At 44.0% G+C, this 18,614-nt stretch overlaps 1 protein-coding gene across 1 annotated transcript in view; it reads left to right on the top strand.

The window, feature by feature from the left end:
* LOC308314498 (immunoglobulin superfamily member 22-like) overlaps positions 1-17,276 on the top strand; it is a gene marked incomplete at both ends in the record, with an annotated part of 28,236 nt that extends 10,960 nt beyond the window's left edge. The window contains 22 exons of the mRNA XM_080762129.1: positions 48-84; positions 869-1,040; positions 1,897-2,010; positions 2,269-2,431; positions 3,136-3,248; positions 3,882-4,044; positions 5,275-5,559; positions 5,720-5,844; positions 6,348-6,489; positions 6,804-7,011; positions 8,258-8,346; positions 8,831-8,985; positions 9,284-9,431; positions 10,049-10,222; positions 10,694-10,822; positions 11,235-11,537; positions 11,986-12,074; positions 12,837-13,029; positions 14,578-14,880; positions 15,413-15,561; positions 16,164-16,347; positions 17,212-17,276. Of these exons, the coding sequence (XP_080618255.1) occupies positions 48-84; positions 869-1,040; positions 1,897-2,010; positions 2,269-2,431; positions 3,136-3,248; positions 3,882-4,044; positions 5,275-5,559; positions 5,720-5,844; positions 6,348-6,489; positions 6,804-7,011; positions 8,258-8,346; positions 8,831-8,985; positions 9,284-9,431; positions 10,049-10,222; positions 10,694-10,822; positions 11,235-11,537; positions 11,986-12,074; positions 12,837-13,029; positions 14,578-14,880; positions 15,413-15,561; positions 16,164-16,347; positions 17,212-17,276 (3,503 nt within the window). The remainder of the gene's footprint in view (positions 1-47; positions 85-868; positions 1,041-1,896; positions 2,011-2,268; positions 2,432-3,135; positions 3,249-3,881; positions 4,045-5,274; positions 5,560-5,719; positions 5,845-6,347; positions 6,490-6,803; positions 7,012-8,257; positions 8,347-8,830; positions 8,986-9,283; positions 9,432-10,048; positions 10,223-10,693; positions 10,823-11,234; positions 11,538-11,985; positions 12,075-12,836; positions 13,030-14,577; positions 14,881-15,412; positions 15,562-16,163; positions 16,348-17,211) is intronic.
* Between the last annotated feature and the right edge of the window lie 1,338 nt (positions 17,277-18,614).

Genomic DNA, 18,614 nt, shown 5'->3' with positions numbered 1-18,614 from the left:
TACCCTGTCAATAATTCTTGTCTGTCTCCGTCTCCATCTGTCTCCAGACCCAGCGATGCAACTCAAAAAGATGCTGCATCATCGGTAAGAACACAACACAAGCCTCACAAATACACAAATCCATCAAAAATAAATAATACATCGTTTGGCGAGCAGATCCTTTGAGTACTTCTTAATAGTGGTGGAAAAAGTACTTTGATTTTGTTGTAGTAATAGAAAATATGTTCTTAAAGGGGCATTCCACTAATTTTCAACATTTTACTATGTCATTAATATAATCATTAACATCAACAACAATCACATCTTGATGACATCATCAAGATGTGATTCACCATGTTAATGATTTTTTTCAGACCTCCAGTTCTAGGCAACACAGAATGGGGGACATTTTTTATACAGCTCTAAGGTATATTAATGACATAGTAAAATGTTGAAAATGAGTGGTAATCCCCTTTAAAAGCAATAGTCCTGTATAAACATTTTAGGCCTCTGGCTATGAGTAAAAGTACATCAAAATGTATAAAAGTAGGCCTACTACCAGAATGCATACTTGTGAGGACAACGATTGTATTAATGCAAGTCTTTGGCATTTTTAACTGTAAGCCTAGAGACAGAAACATAGCTGATCTACATCCATGTTTTACTCTAACCCTAACCTCTAACTCTAATCCCAACCCCAACCTGAATCTAAACACATCTCTAGAATCTTTCCAACCATAAAACCACCAGTTATGACTATGACCAGGAACCAGCAAATGGTCCCGAGTCCCAACTCCCCACGATGTCTATTTCTTATATTCTACTATGCGTACAAGTAGCCTATAGTCGCACACACGCACACTCAGTGAGGACTGTTGGTGCTGTGCAGCAGTGTGGTGAAGCGTGAGGAGAAGAAGCCTCCGACAGAAGAGGAGATGCTGAAGATCCTGTCTGGAGCGGACAGGAAGGACTACGAGAGGATCTGCGCTGAGCACGGCTTCACAGACTTCAGAGGACTCCTCAAAAGGCTGAAGGAGATGAGGAAGAAAGAGGAGGTGGAGGTGAGGGCCTGACACTGACTATGTGTAAAATATACCTTCCTGGCAGAAATCTCTCATCTTCCGTATTCGAACTTTTCGTGTCATTTCATTAATTGATGCCCTAATTAATTAATTAATTGATGCCACTGCAGCGTCACACAAAAGCATCAAAAGTAGCATATCCGCAAGCTCGAAACACCATTTGCGCTTGATGATGTAGGCTACTTTTGCCGTTTTTTTATTTTGAATCCTGAAAAGTAACAGTTTTGTACATGAGGTTTTTGTGCACCCGACAGAGACGTTATCCTACATAGATTACATAAAAGAACTATAACCACGTCTAGACCTTTCCGTAAAATAAATTGCCGATCTTCAAGGACACAAATGTTGGCTATAATGTTCCTCCCAGAATATTAAGACAATTCAATGCCCTTTACATAAAAAAGTAAGCATAAACAAGGCATAGCCAAACAGGACATTTTAATTCAGTAAAGATTAAGAAAGTATACAGCTATTCAAAAATCTCAATATAAAAGGACATTTGAAGACAATAAAAAACAAAGAAGTCAATATTATACAGTGCAGAAGAATAAGTAAAGACGTATTTATAGTAGGCTATGCTCACATAGGCCCTACCACAAGGTCAGACAAGGTTGAGGACATAATGTTACGCAGCACATGTCAAAATCCTCAGTGTGAACTAATGGGTCTATTTGGGTCCAATTTCACACTCAGGAAAACACCAAGGAGTTTACCGTGCACTAACAGCAACAATCACCTACACTGCAGTATTTGGAACAAGTGGCAAGAGCGCGCTTCGGTGTCTCTGCAGTCATGGCAGGCTTTCATACTTCATCTTTTTCACATTTCATTCCAGATGGTGCGTGTTCTCAAACCCCTAGAAGACATCACTGCCAAGCCTGACAGCTATATTGTCTTTGAGACCGTCCTGGAATTGAGAGACCCAAACGTCAAGATGCAATGGTTCCTGGTAAAAAAACACAGTCTGTGTTTGTTTGTTCGTTTATTTGTGCGTGTGTGTGTCTGTGTGTGTGTGTGTGTGTGTGTGTGTGTGTGTGTGTGTGTGTGTGTGTGTGTGTGTGTGTGTGTGTGTGTGTGTGTGTGTGTGTGTGTGTGTGTAGGTTATGTGTGTGCGCGAGTGTGTGTGGCCCATGTGGTGGGAATTTGCATACATCAAAACTGTGTGCCCGAGGTTCCTTCAACTCAACTGGTGTGATTTATCATGCAGGGCACAGAGCTGCTGAGGATCCAGTATTCTCACGGGAAGTACGAAGTGAAGCAGATGGGAACCAAGCACACGCTGTGCATCTCGGCCGTGTGCCTGGCTGACATGGGCACCTACACCCTGTACGTCGGAGACAAGAGCCTGTCAGCCAAGCTCACCGTCGTAGGCAAGTGCACACTTTGTATTTGAAATAGACACTCGTGCTGTTTATTGTCTTATAAATAAAGTGTATAATGTATATGATTAAGGTTATAAAGTATTATGATTATTTATGAGCGCTTATACATATAATTAATTATACATGGTTATGAGAAGGTTAGATGTCTTATAAGTTATAAGTGTGTTCATAATGCGTTATAAACATGGGATGCATAGCAAGTGTTACCCAACATTTTACTATGTCATTAATATACCTTGATACCTTGACATGGTGAATCACATCTTGATGAAATCATCAAGATGTGTTTCACCATGTTAATGATTTTTTTCAGACCTCCAGTTCTAGGAAACACAGAATGGGGGCACTTTTTTTTTAATTATTTCCACACAACAGCTCTAAAGTATATTAATGACATGAGTGAAGTGATATATATATATATATATATATATATATATATATATATATATATATATGAAAATGAGGAAAAGAGAAAGCGCTCGGAAATAATACACCTCTCTGAGACCAAAATGGCGTGAGAGTCTATTTTGTGATGATCCCTCAACCCTCTCAGCAACCCCTATTGTGTCATTCATCATCAGCAACCTCTTTCTCTCTGCTATTCCATCATTGTCTAACCTGTCTCTCTCTCTCTCTCTCTCTCTCTCTCTCTCTCTCTCCCACACACACATGCACTTTCTTGGCTCGCTCAGACGAGCCTCTGAAGTTCCTGTCCGACTTTAAGCCCATGAGAGTGACAGAGCGCCAGACAGCCGTGTTTGAGGTCCGTCTCTCCAAGAAGACAGATGCGCCGCTCATATGGAAGGTTGGTGGTGCATGTCTCAAATAACAAGATTTATTCAGAGAGAGAGAGAGAGAGAGCAAGTTTTGCATCTTGGTAGCTTATATAAAGATGAGACACACATGCTCTACTTCAGTGTGTAAAGGACCCCCAAATTGATATGTTTTGTGCCAGGGACCTCCCAAAATATGCATACATCTGCTATTCTTTTTAATATCCAACATATAAATGGATAAAGTTGTCAAAAAACATTAATTTAGCTGGGGACCTCCTGGTCCAGATTTGGTGCTGGCTGAGAAAAGGTATTGTATGAAGCTAAAAGCGTAATATCTCCTCTGCTGAAACAGCAGCCGTTTTTTTGCTTTAGCAAGAGACATTTCAGAATCAGAACCAACTTTTTATTGTCATGTCACAGGTTTACAGGTGTAAAACAGGGGTGGTGCTTGTCCTTGATGATGCGTTGGGCCTCGACTACACACACCCTTCTTGTACAGTTCCTGGAGCGTTTGTGTGGTACACACAGCTCCTATACTCCTGGAAAAGACATGGATTGCATTGCAGCACTGTAAACTAAGCAGAAATGACAATGAAAGCCCTTTAGTTTAAAGTGCTGTATTTAAGTCTGTTCCCCGGTTGCGTTTGCTTGTGCTGGAACAGGTAAAGGGAAAGGAGGTGAAGAGAGACGAGAAGTTTGAGGTCTCCCTGTCCGAAGACGGTCTTACCTACACCTTAAAGATCAAGGACGTCAAATCCAGCGACACCGGAGAATACAGCATCAACATCGGAGACCTCGCGGCCACTGTGCCGCTCTTCATAGAAAGTATAATGAGTGTTTCGTTTCACTGCTGTACCATGAAAACCCTAAGTGTGTTTATGCTGCATTTGTGTTTGGTATTGGAAAAGTATCGGCCCTTATTTGCCATATCGGGTCATATCGGTATCGGCGAATATGCCAGTCTAACTAGTAACAACCGATCCGACACAGGGGTAAGGGGGTTGACACTGTGGCAGGTAAATAGAATGTGGAGTGTGGAGTTGTGGAGTTGCCCAAACTGCAAGTGCACATATGAGTGAGGAGTCTGCTATAAACACAACACGAGATATATAGCTAGATAGCTATAAACACAACACGAGATCACAACACTGGTATTGGTATAAAATATACGTACAGTGCCAAAGCAAGTATTAAACATTTTCCAAATTCTATGTTTGAATAGCTGACATTTATAATCTGGCAAGTAAATTGTAACTAAAGACATTCAATAAGTGGAGAAAAAACTTACAGTATTTTACTCCGAGATGTAGTAGATGTTCAAAGTATTAAAAAAAAAAGTATAGTACATCAATATTCATCAAAATTGCTTGAGTAAATTCACTTTCCATCACTACACATGAAGTGTAGTAATTAAACCCTCTCTTCTAGTGCCGAGTTGAACATCCCACCTGACCCACCAAATCCCTCCACACAACAGGCACATTTATCAGCTCTGTCTATCACGATGCTCATCAGCCCCCCGGTACATTCATTAATACAAAGCACATTCATTATTACAGCTATATGTCTAATTAGATGCTCATGCAGCCCAGGGTACAAGCTATAGAACATGAGTATTATCTGCACAAGGACATCAGGCTCTCCTCTGGGATTTTACACAAACACTGTCTGTTAATTGGGAACGTGCTAGGATATTTATCATTAGACACTTCCCCTACTCTTTATCACTTTATGTGCATCTTTTGCTGTCTATTTATTGGTTATTACAGCAGAAACGTGAATGAGGTTTCGCTCAATAAATTAGTTAGTAGATACATTAGTTAAGTTGCTTCTCTCCACAATGCACACATAAATACCTTGTGTGGCTTATGTAATAATGAGGTTTTGCTGAACCATGAACCATACCGTCGCTATTATGGGGGGATTAACATTCTGCGAAAAATAGCAGGGTCTACAAGCTCACAGCACAAAACCCCAGACATATATATATATATATTTGTAGATCTGTTAAGCTGCTCAATTAACTGTTAATTGCTAATTCACTTCTCTCTCCAGGGATTCCCATCAAGTTCCACAGCTTCCTGAAGAGTGTGCAAGTCAAGGAGAAGAGCAAGGCCCGCATGGAGTGTGAGATGAGCTCCAAGGACGTGCACATCCGCTGGAAGAAGGACGGACACGACATCACAGGGAACCCTCGCTACATCTTCATGCGCGAGGACAAGAGGGCAGAGGTCATCATCGAGGACTGCGATTGGTCCGACGAGGGGGAGTACGCCATTGTGTGCACCCAGGACAATGATGAGCATGAGTATGTCAGTTCTGCCAGCCTTACGGTGATGGGTAAGACACTGCCACTAGATCTATAGTTGTGGCCACGGTGAAGAGTGGTATGTCAGATACCAAGTGTTGTGTGTGTGTGTGTGTGTGTGTGTGTGTGTGTGTGTGTGTGTGTGTGTGTGTGTGTGTGTGTGTGTGTGTGTGTGTGTGCGTGTCCACGCAGAGCGCCTGGCCACGGTGAAGAGTGGTATGTCAGATACCAAGTGTTCTACAGGCTCCCCCACTGAGCTGTGTGTTGTCCTGGATGACGAGAAGGTGGACGGAGTGTGGCTGAAGGATGGAGTGGAGGTGAGACTACAACAACAACACAGCAATAACAAGAAGGGAGGGGGGATCACCCAACCCCCGCTTCCAAAATATAAATACTGGAACAAGACACTGATCGTCGCTGTCGGGCAGGAAAAAAACCCTCTTTTCTCCGCCCTATTTGACTATACTACAGTCAGCGTCACACAAAAGCACCAAAAAGAGCAGATCTGCAAGCTCGAATCGCGTGTAGATCTGCTACAGTTTTGAAGATATGGGTTTCCACCTGACAGAGACGATATATAAATAATTACCCCTAAAACATTTTCCAGATGAAGCTAGTTCCTGCTATGGAAGTATAGGTTGTCTATTGTGCCATAAACCAAAACGCCTGGGTCGGCGAGGCTAATTGTGCCATGGCTGGTCTGATTGCATTTGTTTTATGTTTTTGGATTTCATACTTTGTCAACCCCTTTTGTTCCTTTTCCATACATATATCTGAGTCTCTATTCATGCCGTGTCGTACTGTGTGCTACGCCTGACAGATTGCAGATATGAGTGGGGTGCAGGTGGTCAAACAGGGTGCGGTCCACAAGCTGACCTTCAGTGGAGTGACCGACGCCCACCAGGGCAAGTACACCTTCAGAGCCAAGGGTGCCGACAGCGAGGCCGTGTTGACCATTGCAGGTCAGTGTCAGCGTGCGTTACTAAACTTGTGAGGAGCAAATGTCCCAAGTATACCTGTAGTAGAACGTGAGAAACGCAAGGAACCGGATATTGAATTATGTTGTTATTTTATATATATAATGTTTTTTAGATCTACTAATTGCTTGGTTACTTTTGATGCTTTTGTGTGACGCTTGTGTGTGACACACACACACACACACACACACACACACACACACACACACACACACACACACACACTAGGGGGTCTTAGGAAATAAGGCTGGGTACCACTGATTGATCAGAGAATGAGGTGCTTTTCCTCGTATCCCCAGACCGTCCAGAGGTCGGCCCTGCAGTGCTGGAGATGCTGGCGGCCCAGCCTGTGGTGGTGAAAGCGGGCCAGACGGCGACCATTAGGATCCCCTTCAAAGGTAGACCCCCACCCAAGGTGACCTGGTACAAGGACGGCCTCGAGATGACGGAGGATGAGAGGACCAAGGTGGAGCGAACGGCTGACTCCACCACACTGGTAATCAGCAGGTAAAGGAGCAGGGAAACTCTCACACCGGGCTGTTTGGTACTGTAGACGTATGGCATTTCTAAAATCTTTAGATTTTAATCACATATTATAAAGCACATCGTTGCCGCCGGGGTGGGGAAACCTCTTATCTCCATATTTTAACTTAAATTAACATACACTTGATCACACAGCGTCACATGAAAGTATCAAAAGTAGCAGATCCACAAGCTCGAAACGCTACACGAAGCAATGCGTTTTGAGCTTTATAGATCTGTTACCTTTGCCATTTTTTTAATTTGAAAAGTAACGGTTTTGGACATGGTGGTTTCCATCCGACAGAGACGATAGTACATACTGTAACAGCACAGTGACATTGTGGTGTAAGTGCCTGGGCTTACATTGGGAGTTTGGGGGGTTCAATCTCCGGCCAAGTAATAACAAAGACTGAGTGGTACCTAATGCCCATTGCCTCCATGCTCAGCACTCAGCATCAAGGGCTGTAGTGGGGGTAAGTCTCTGTGATAGCATCATATCCAGGTTTGTTATGTAATCTAATGTGTAATAATTATATAATTGTTGATACAGCCCCTGCATGGTCACCAGGTGGGGCTGGTAGCCAATCTATCCACACCTCTGTTGGTATATTAAGATGTCATTTGTTTCTTTACTTACTTGAAAGAGACTGCAAGGTCGAAACATTGTACTGCTTGCTGCTGTGAATAAAACATTTAGCTTTTAAAGGCACCCCTCTTGTTGTTCAGGTGGTTTTTGTATATCAAGCTGCCTCAAGCACTACGTAAACAGAGATAGGCTTTTGATCTATGGGTCACATGGCTCGTGAACCGTTGGATCTCAAGGCTACTTACTTATATTATCTTCATATGCAATAATTTATAGAAGTCCATGCATGTCAATTACCCATTTGATTTAGATCATTTCTGAAGTGAAAACCTTCCAAAAATGTGTATCACAGCGCTGTTCTATTTTTGCAAAATATTTGAAAGGTTATTTTTGAATCATTTAGATTTTAGTTTTGACATAAATCTTCACTTTTGGGGGTAGGGGTCGCTGGCACAAAACACTTTCAGATGAGGGTCCAAGTCAAGGTACTGCTCTAATAGAGGCTCAATGTGTGCTTCCAGGTGCGTCAGAGAGGACAGGTTTGAGAAGCACTTCTCTAATAGAGGCTCAATGTGTGCTTCCAGGTGCGTCAGAGAGGACAGGTTTGAGAAGCACTTCTCTAATAGAGGCAATGTGTGCTTCCAGGTGCGTCAGAGAGGACAGCGGTGACATCATGCTCCGTCTGAAGAGTGACTGTGGCACTGCTGTGGTCAACCTGCACCTCATTGTGATTGGTGGGTCAAAGTGTGACATATCTCAAGCCTAATTTATGCCAAGCTCACCACAAGGTGAAAAACATATTTCAAGACTGGACATCGAGAAATTATTAGTCGTAATAGCTATAGTCCACTAATGGCTGGGAAATTATTCTACTTTAAATCATCAAATATATTTGTTTGCTGCATACATTTTACGCTGGGAAGTTTTCAGGTTGGTGAGGTTGAGAACTGAAAATTCTAATGTTCATTTCACAATGGCTACTGCCTATTGAAAGTCATGAATCATGATCAACCCATGATCACATCATGAACGTGAATCAAGACCAAATCGATCGATTAATCAACTATGAGGGTACAGCCCTACTATACATATTTGTTATCTTCAATGTAGTCTCTGGAGACAGACTGCGCTGTTCTTCCTTTGTTTTGCCCTATAGTCTTCAATGAGATGTGTGGTCGTACAACAAAGCTTAACTTAGGCTTTACCTCTTCCCTCCAGACCGGCCCAGGCCCCCTCAGGGTCAGGTGGAGTTCATGGAGCACTCACGCACGGTCGTCAGGATGAAGTGGAAGGCCCCTCGCGACGACGGGGGAAAGCAGATCACCGGCTTTGTGGTGGAGCGCCGCGCGGCGGGGAAGAAGTCCTGGCTGAAGGTCAGTAGTGGAAAAAGCACTCACGTTTTACTTAAGTAAAAATATGAATACTGCAATAATAAAGTCCAGAATTCAAATTTTACTTGAGTAAAAGTACAAAAGGTATTGGCGTCAAAATGTACTTAAAGTACCAAAAGTCTAAAGTACTCATTATACAGAATGTCCCAAAGTTTGTATCAAAATCTTGTGAAAATAGCAGATCTCTGCAATGCGTCGCATTGTGACCTTGTAGATCGGCTATCATATCGGCCTCAAATTGTACTCAAGTCAGTAAATGTACGTTCCACCACTGCTGAAGGTGGGCGAGGTGGAGAGCAGCACCAGCGTCTTCGGGGACACCAGGGTGGACGAGGGCCAGGCGTACCAGTACCGCATCCGGGCCGTCAACTCCCAGGGCATGAGCGACCCTCTGGAGACCCAGGAGGTGCGCACCGGAGAGCCCATAGGTCAGTCGTTCTCAAACTATCTATTCTAAATTTAAGGGGGGAAAAAAGTCTAAAACCACATCCTTAGCACAGAGCAAGACTGCTGCTTGCTTAGGGGCCCATCTCACAACGCCACGGCGTACAGACAGCCCCTGTCCTCCCGCCTCAATGTGCAATACTTACAAGCACCATACATTTGCTTGCACTACCTTAATTAACTTCATTTTCACACGATCACGTGTCACACAGTGAAATGCATGTTGGGAGGGACACAGATTAATGTATGGGTCACCGTTTAACGTCACTCAATATAACGTAACTACACGCGGATGACTCTCCTCCACCACCTCCTTCGCTGTGCCAGACAAATACAACAGGGTTTTTTCGAGCCCAACAGTCGAGACACATGCATAAACTCCCGTAGCCAGTTCATGTGCGTAAATACCGTGACGCAGACAGCGGGATGACCGCCATCCTGTGTCGTCTGTAAAAAAAAGATACAGAGATGCAATGACAGTTAATGACATACCGGTATCTATCTATTCTACTACTATCTAAGTACCTAAACATGTTACTTAAGCACAGTACTTGAGTAAATGAACTTGGTTCCTTTTCACCACTGCCACCTCCCAATGCAGAGCCACCAGGCGTGCTGTCTCAGCCCCAGGTGTCCAACATCACCAAGGACACCATGACGCTGAACTGGTCTCCTCCAGCACAGGACGGAGGGGCTCCTGTCCTGGGCTACGTCCTGGAGAGGAGGAAGAAAGGCAGCAACATGTGGGTCCCAGTCAGCAAGGAGCCGCTCACAGGTCACATACAACATCTTATCCGTCTTCATCTGGATAACGTTGCTGTCATACATTGTCTACAACGTCACATAAAATCTAAAGTAGCAGATCCAACACGGCTTTTTGAGCTTGTTGATCGTCAGACCTTCATCAGGTCTGACGACCGAAACGTTGCTCAATAAAATCTAAACTCAAGTGAAGACAGTGTGCGGGATTCTTTTTCTCTACTTATCAGTTCCAGTTCGAAAACTAATTTGATGAATTGAGCAGCCCTACCGTCACCTGAAAAAAATATACTTGCGTGTGACTTAACAAAAAGTTAAGTGGATCTGCTACTTTGATACTTTTGTGTGACACTGTCGTATGGTCAAGCAGGGCGTTACATTTATGGAAAAACACAAAAGGTTGGAATATGGAGATCTCTGCCCGACAGGGACACTATGCGTGTTCCACTGGTGTGTAACTTTATCCCTGTGTGTTCTACTGGTCCAGATACTAAGTGTGTGGTGGATGGACTGATGGAGGACATGGAGTACGAGTTCAGAGTGACCAGTGTGAACAGAGCGGGAGCAGGAAGCCACAGTTCCAGCTCTACCGCTGTCATCGCCAAAGACCCCATACGTGAGCCTTCCTTCTCCTGTTCCTTCTCACTCACATCTACTCTCATCTGTCCTTTCAATTAAAAACATCTTCACCAGTCACCACGTCCAATTTCCACACACACGTTCCACACCACGACAGGGAGCACAGTGCGGTCAGTCGGTCAAGATACACGGTTGTCCAGAACCATTACAAAAGGCGATGGTATGAAGCCCATATGGCCTAGGCTTCACTTAAAGCCGGACATCAAATCAAATCTACTCAAACTATAAGTTAGCCTCTTAAACCCTATACTTTTTTTCCCCTCACTCAATCTAAATTTGGTTACCGAGACGAGTAGCAGCCACGTTGTGAGCTCAGCTTGTACATCCGCCATTCTCACAGAATGATCACCCCACAGAATATAGGGTTCATGAACATTCTCTCCCTATAGGTGCACCCGGTCTGGTGAGGAACTTGCGTGTGTCGGATTCTCATTCTTCTAACTCGTCCATCTCTCTGAGCTGGAAGCCCCCGGAGCAAGGGGACGAGCCCTCTGGCTACATCCTGGAGGTCCGACCCGAGGACGCTAAAGAGTGGACCAGGGTCTCCAAGATCCCCATCGCTGGCACCGCCCACACGGTGCTGGGACTGCAGGAACGCATGAAGTACTTCTTCCGAATCCGGGCCGTCAACGAGGGAGGGGTGGGGGAACCGATCGAACTGACGCAGGGCGTTTTGGCCATGCCCCCACCTGGTGAGATGAGTCTATTATCCCACTGGCATTTTCATGTCATCGACCTCCAAATGAATGTGCATTTGGCTATGGATGCCAATTTTAAAGCAGTTTGTGCCACCACTTTAACATGGGTTAAAGTGGTTAAATTGATCTTGATGCTATATTAATTAATCTGGCTGGGGACCCAGGATCCCCCTCAAGGACCTCTGCAGGGCTCTTTGAGAACCACTATATTAGCCGTTTCTTGTATTCTATATTGAAGAAACATTTAACCACTTAAACCCTATGAACTTGGGTGACTGAGGTCCCCCAGGGGTCTATGCCAGGTCTTCTCCTCTCCCCCGTAATTACAGTAGGAAATTACAGCTCAAGCTTACAATGCGTCGACATGTTGCGCTTGTAGATATATATATATATAGGGTTCATGTGGTTAACATAATGTCATGTGTGACTGCTTCCCATGCAGCGGCTCCCAGATTTGACGTCCAGGGCAGGCTGAAGAACCACATGGTGGTCCGTGCTGGAACAGCACTCTGCCTTCAGCTCAGCTTCACAGTAAGACCTCCATCAGTCACATGCTGCCAACATTAACCACACCCTCTGTGGAGGAGCCTAATGCTGTGGAGCAGAAACCTCATATCTTCATATTTGAACCTTTTGAGGGTTTTCTTTGTAAGTTAGCGCCCCTCTGATTGTAGGCCTACTACAGCGTCACACAAACGTGTGACAGGGCATATCCGACAGACTAGCGTCTGCTCCTGTGCTTGCGGTTATGGTTATAGGTAAGGAGATGAGATGGGTTGTCAACGTACTGCACCCGCCAAAATTAGCAGATATACAGGGTCGCTACTCTTTTCTTATGTTATCCTGAAAATATCCTGACATTTTCTCCATTTCCACCCGACAGACAACATTTTGAATTTGCAGAATGCAAACAAGCGTGTTTCTATCTAAGCGTGTTTCATGAATCAGCCTTTGAGCATATAAAAGAACCAATAAATCACACAAAAAACCCCATACATTTATCATAAGATATTCAATATTATATAAGATAAACAATATTCACAAAGTGCAGTGTTCGATTATAATCTAATAAATAAAATACATTACACTTATTTTTGTGGCAGCATATCTGCCTAAATCACATCTTTGCATGCTGTATTAAATATTTAAGCAACGCGTTTTGAGCTTGTAGATTGTCAATTTTCGGCGATTGTTCCCCCCAGAATAGGGATGCTGGGGTTCAAGTGGTTAAATCTCATGTAACGGATCAATCTAATATCACCCCCAACCCCCCCTAACATGCCCTTCTCCCAGGGATCCCCTCCCCCGGTGGTAACTTGGCTCAAGGACGGCGTTCGAACCAACGGCAAGGAGGCCATCACTAAGAGCAAGAGTCACTCCCAGCTGCTCATCTCCTCCTCCAGGAGGTGTGACTCTGGTGTCTACCGTGTGCAACTGAAGAACCATTATGGAGAGGTCCACTATGACGTCAACGTCAGGGTGACAGGTACGCTGTCGGGTGGAAACCTTGTATGTGCAAAAATATATATACGGTATTAAAATACACAATGGAACATACAGGTTGTTTTTCTATTTCCTGAAAAGTAGTTATTTGGTCCCAAACTCTTGCTAATATACTTTGTTACTTAGACGACAGACAAACGTACTCGCTTTGTCAAAAAGGAATAACAGTGCAGTGCTGATGCTGATATCCAAGTCACAAGTGGTTAAGGCGTGTACCACATAAGATCTGATTCTTGATAGCTAGAGTCAATGCCGGCCCTGAGCAATTTGATGCCCTAGGCAGGAATTAGAAGTTCAGTGTCTTGCTCAAGGATATTTTGACAGCAACACGGTCAGCCTGGGATTGAACCGAGAACCTTCCGATTCCCAAGCGGCCCCTCTACCCCCTGAGTTTAGTTCCCGGGCCCAGCCTAGCGGTTTTGAGTGAAAATCAACCTATAATCACCAGTAGGTTACTTATCAAGACGATCTTATCAGCCTACTGAGAACGACAACCCTCCTCATACCCTACACATAACTGCAAGCACGGAGCAGCGCAGTCACGTCCGTGTTTCCTAATCGCAGCCAGTAGGCTCCCAGACTACATGCAGTATGTCGATAAGATCGTCTTGATAAGTAACCTATACTGGTGAATGGTGATTATCTGCTGATCACATTCAAAGCGGGTGCCCAGTCGGACCTTTTCTGACTGCATGTCACTCACAGACTTTCAAAAACGTTAAAGTAATGTCCAGAAAGGTTCAGCTTGACCGCGACAATATGCACAAGTTGGCCTCTTATTCTTATATCACACGCTGGATAGAAAACTAATTTTCTCCATTGGTGAGGCAGTGCTATGAGTTTATCCAGACATACTGTCTGGCTAATCCCTGACAAAAGACAGCGCTGAAAATGACTGGAGGCAGTTTGCTCTTTGTGCCCTTTCGCATGAAACCTTGATCCTTTGAGAGTTATTTTTGGAATTCTCACTTACAGAGTGAGAACTCCGTCTTACAGCTATAAAACTAACTATAAAGAAATAGAACATTATGTGGATCTCCTCAGGATCCACAGAAAAACCGTATGGCTTAAGGTGGATCTCAGACTTCATGTGACCAGCTGTGACCAGCTGTGACTGCTGCAGTCATCTATGACGTCAGAATCCAAATGTGGAAATTAAGGTTTCAGCACGATCACTGCCTCATTGTCTGCCATTATACATTTTAAGTAAAATATTTTAAAATAGACACATAGATTGGGTATTACATTATCACACACGTTCATACACCGATGGCATGTGTCTTGCAGAGGAAACCATGCAAGGCACGAAGCAAATAGGGGTTCAGTGTCTCTGGGGGACCCTGGGATCGAACTGGGAACCCCTGAGCCACTGCCGCCCCTGTGAAAAGAAATTAGTGGCTACTTCCGTGTGTGTTTTGCGTGATTAGTTCTGGTCCAGAGTCCAGACAGACCGACACAGCCAAGGTAAAAACAAAACAAACATATTTTCATCTCCTTGTGCTCCTCTCTTCTCCCTTCCCTTTTGGGCCAGACTTCCCGCGTCCTCCTAAGAACCTGTATCTTGTGGAGGAGGTTCCAGGCACGGTCATCCTGCAGTGGGAGCACACCCCCGACCTGCAGGATGACGAGGACACTCACTATGTCATCCTCAAACGAGACACCAGCACCGCGTCCTGGTTCACGGCCGCAGAGCGCATCTACAGCCGCAAGTACACCGTCACCGGACTGCTTCCTGGGAGGAAGTACTACTTCCGGGTGCTGGCCCAGAACACCGTTGGGGACAGCGACCCTCTGGACTCCAAGGAGCCCATGGTCATCGCCAAGGAGAATAAAGGTGGCTAGAGTTTGCACGTAGTGCTCAGCAGAGCAGCGACTGCCTATTCCTTTTTGTTTTGTGATTATTCCATCGATTACATTTGTATCAATTGTTTAGATTTTTTTTAGATAACGAATCAATGCAAAAATAATGCAAATATTAATTTTATGATTCGTTCAATTAAAGGGATATTTCACTTTCAAATAAAACAAAAATGACACCCCTCACACATTAGTATGTCCTTCTAATGCGTGAGGGTTCCATAATAATTATTTCTTTTTTTCGTTAATGTTTATTTTATTTAAAAGTGAAATATCTCTTTAACCATTACAACCATATAGTTCTCAATAGCACTAAACAGTATGTGAAAATAATGTTTCAGTTTATTAGTGTTAATGTATAAATGTGTACGTGTGTATCTGTGTGTGTGTGTGTGTGTGTGTGTGTGTGTGTGTGTGTGTGTGTGTGTGTGTGTGTGTGTGTGTGTGTGTGTGTGTGTGTGTGTGTGTGTGTGTGTGTGTGTGTGTGTGTGTGTGTGTGTGTACCTCAGAGGCTATCAGAAGTCTCTTGATGAAGGAGTACAAGGCACCCTCACGCCAGGTGAAGCCATCCTTCCTGCTTCCATTGAAGAACCATTCTGTCAGCAGAGGTCATGACTGCACCATGAGCTGTGCCTACCAGGGCATGCCTACTCCACAGGTATGAGCTGTGCCTTTACTCCACAGGTATGGGCTGTGCCCACCAGGGCATGCCTACTCCACAGGTATGGGCTGTGCCTACTCCACAGGTATGGGCTGTGCCCACCAGGGCATGCCTACTCCACAGGTATGGGCTGTGCCTACAGTGTAAAAGGAGACCCCCCACACTGCACCACCCATTATGTGAAATGAATGATGTTTTAGTAATATTGGTCCTGCTGTTCTACAGTCCAGGTGAAGAAATCACAGTCTGAGGCTTTAACCTTTTATTTGCTTTTATGAAATTTCCGAGACCATAAGGGTTTTATTGAAAATGCTTCCAAACATATTGCTTGTTTGAACACTTCAATAATTGCTCCAATATATATTTTTAAACCAAATATAGCCCATCCACAAGCGACGCATTGACAGCTTGTAGATGGGCTATTCTCGCTGTGCAACATGCCTCCATAGTAGACAGAGAGAACTTTAATCCACGTGAACAATTGCACACCTAAATGAGAATAATCTGCAGCTATACCAACCGACATGATGAGTTCGCACAAAGGACAAAAAGTCACAAAGTATAGCGTGTTGTAACTCCCGGTGGTCTGCGCTCTGCAGGCGTGCTGGTACAAGGGAGGAGGAGTGAAGATTTCGGACTCGTCACGCTTTTGGTACAGCACCGCCAACGGGGTGTGCACCCTGGTCATCCCCACCTGTGGAGTCAAAGACGGTGGAGAATACACCCTGGTGCTGGAGAACCCTCTGGGAACAGTACAGTGTTCCTGCACCTTGGTGGTCTTTGGTAAGTACACTGGACCTGTTGCGTTGATGGTCATGTCCCCTTTTAACCCATTTACACCTGAGGACAATTCTACAAATGTTTTCTAAATCCTGACAGTTTTCTGAAAAATATGTCCGTCCCGTCCCCCCCTCCAGAAGCAAAGATTTGAGTTGAAAACGTTCGCTCTGAAAGAATATATACGGTATTCAAAGATTTGTGCCACATTTTCACGATTTTCTCAAAAATAGCAGATCTCAGAAGCTCATAGCGCAGCACATATCTACGAGCTTGTAGGTCTGCTATTTTTCAATAGATAACGTATAACATAATCCTTAAAACACCAAAAGGCGTTCCCGTCCTATCAAACAGTAGTGAACCCACCCACAGGACATCATCTCTGTCGGGTGGAAACCTCAGATGTCCAAAACCGTTACTTTTCAGGATTCAAATCCCAAAAATAGCAAAAGTATCAGATCCACAAGCTCAAAACGCGCCGCACCGTGTTTCGAGCTCGTAGATCTGCAATTCTTTTGGCTTTTGTGTGTACTATTATTGTAGTAATAGTATGATCAAGTAGGGCGTTAATTTATAAAGAACACAAAAAAGTTAAAATATCCACTCCACTGTTTAATTCAGTGGATTGCAACTTTATTTTAATTCCGAGTGCTACACGCTCAGTCTCAGACACTCTAGTTATAAAAGGATGAACAAACACTGGAAGAACTGCTATGGATGGATCATACTGCTATGGATGGATCATACTGCTATGGATGGATCATACTGCTATGGATGGATCATACTGCTAGTGCTATGGATGAAACACTCGAGCTCGATGGATGGAATGAAATGTGTCTGACTGCTGCTCTCCACCATTATGTGTTGCAGACAAGGATGACAACAGCCTCTTGGAGAGCCTGACTGACCGTGCAAACAAAGAGAGGATCATGTGAGAGGGGAGGGCTGCCTGTCCTGCTACAGCAGCACTTCTCAAACGCTCTCATGTCCAGGAACCCCAAATGAATATCCCCCCAATCAGAATCAGAAAATACATTTTCCACAGTATTGTATTGTTAAAATTGTGAGGAAAAAAAGCCCAAAAAGAAATGTATATGCTACATTTAACACATTTTGTTGGGGACCCCCTGGAAACCCCTCAAGCACCCCTGCAGGCCCCCAGTCTCCACTTTGACAACATTACATGAGAGTAGACCAACTGGTGGTCTACTCTCGACTCTATCCACGTTTTTCCCCGCCAAGGTACTGGGGCTCCTTGTGTGTGTGCTTTGCTTCCTTCAGGCCAAGGTACTGTTGCTCCAAGGTACTGGGGCTCCTTGTGTGTGTGCTTTGCTTCCTTCAGGCCGTGTTGCCATGTCTGCTTATTATAAGCAACCTTTGACTTGTTTTTTCTGTAAAGTCACTTGCAAATAAATTATTGGTAGGTTGCTGGTTGATGTTTTTTTTGGGCTTGATTCTAAAGTGTATAGTAGTTGCTTATTTGGGCTTGCTTCCACATTTCTTCACATCAAGGAACCCCACATTATATGTAATTAACCACAGACATCCATCTGAACATAGTATTGTGTGCTTTTAACTAACGGGTGTACAACCTCACAATGTGTCGTTGTGAGCTTGTAGATTAGCTATTTTCATTTGTGCTTGTTTTCATAGACCTGGCCACTTGTTTCTCTTGCAAAACTGGCAACAGAGCAAGAGAAAGAGGAACATTATGCACACACAAACGCAATGCACTATGGGCTGTAAGGAAAAGGTGAATAGGTCTATGGTATGTAGGAACAATAACATGGTATCCAGTGAGTGAAATGATGGATTGAAACTGAGTAAATTCAGTGTTTTATTTTATGTGCCCACTGCCTGGTGTACAACAGAAAACAGAGAAAATGAAAATGGTGAGTACCAAATCAAAATGCACAGCAACACCAAAAAACCCACTCGCTAAACAAAACAAAAAATACTTCTCTAAACAAAACAAAAACCTGGCACTGACCTAACAGTGTTTTTAACATACAATTCCTACTTTTAAAATGTAAAGGGTACCCGTACCCCCTTTTGTTTCCCTGACAGGAACAGGAAAATGACTGAACAGAAGGCTGAGACAAACACACTAAACACAACAGGCCTGGATTGAACATAACAATGTAGGACTTGTCTCCCAGGAGAAAAAGGTTCTGACTGAAATGTGCATGCACAGGTGTATTGAGGTGATGGGAGATGACTGGTGAACTGATGATTAGGGAACCAATCGGGTGGTGAGGTAGAGTTGATGGAAT

The sequence above is a fragment of the Protomyctophum bolini genome, assembly GCF_963924005.1.
Source record: "Protomyctophum bolini genome assembly, chromosome: 4".
Lineage (NCBI taxonomy): Eukaryota > Metazoa > Chordata > Actinopteri > Myctophiformes > Myctophidae > Protomyctophum > Protomyctophum bolini.
The sequence above is the reverse complement of the archived record's forward strand: the minus strand, read 5'-3'. Positions and strand labels throughout refer to the sequence as shown.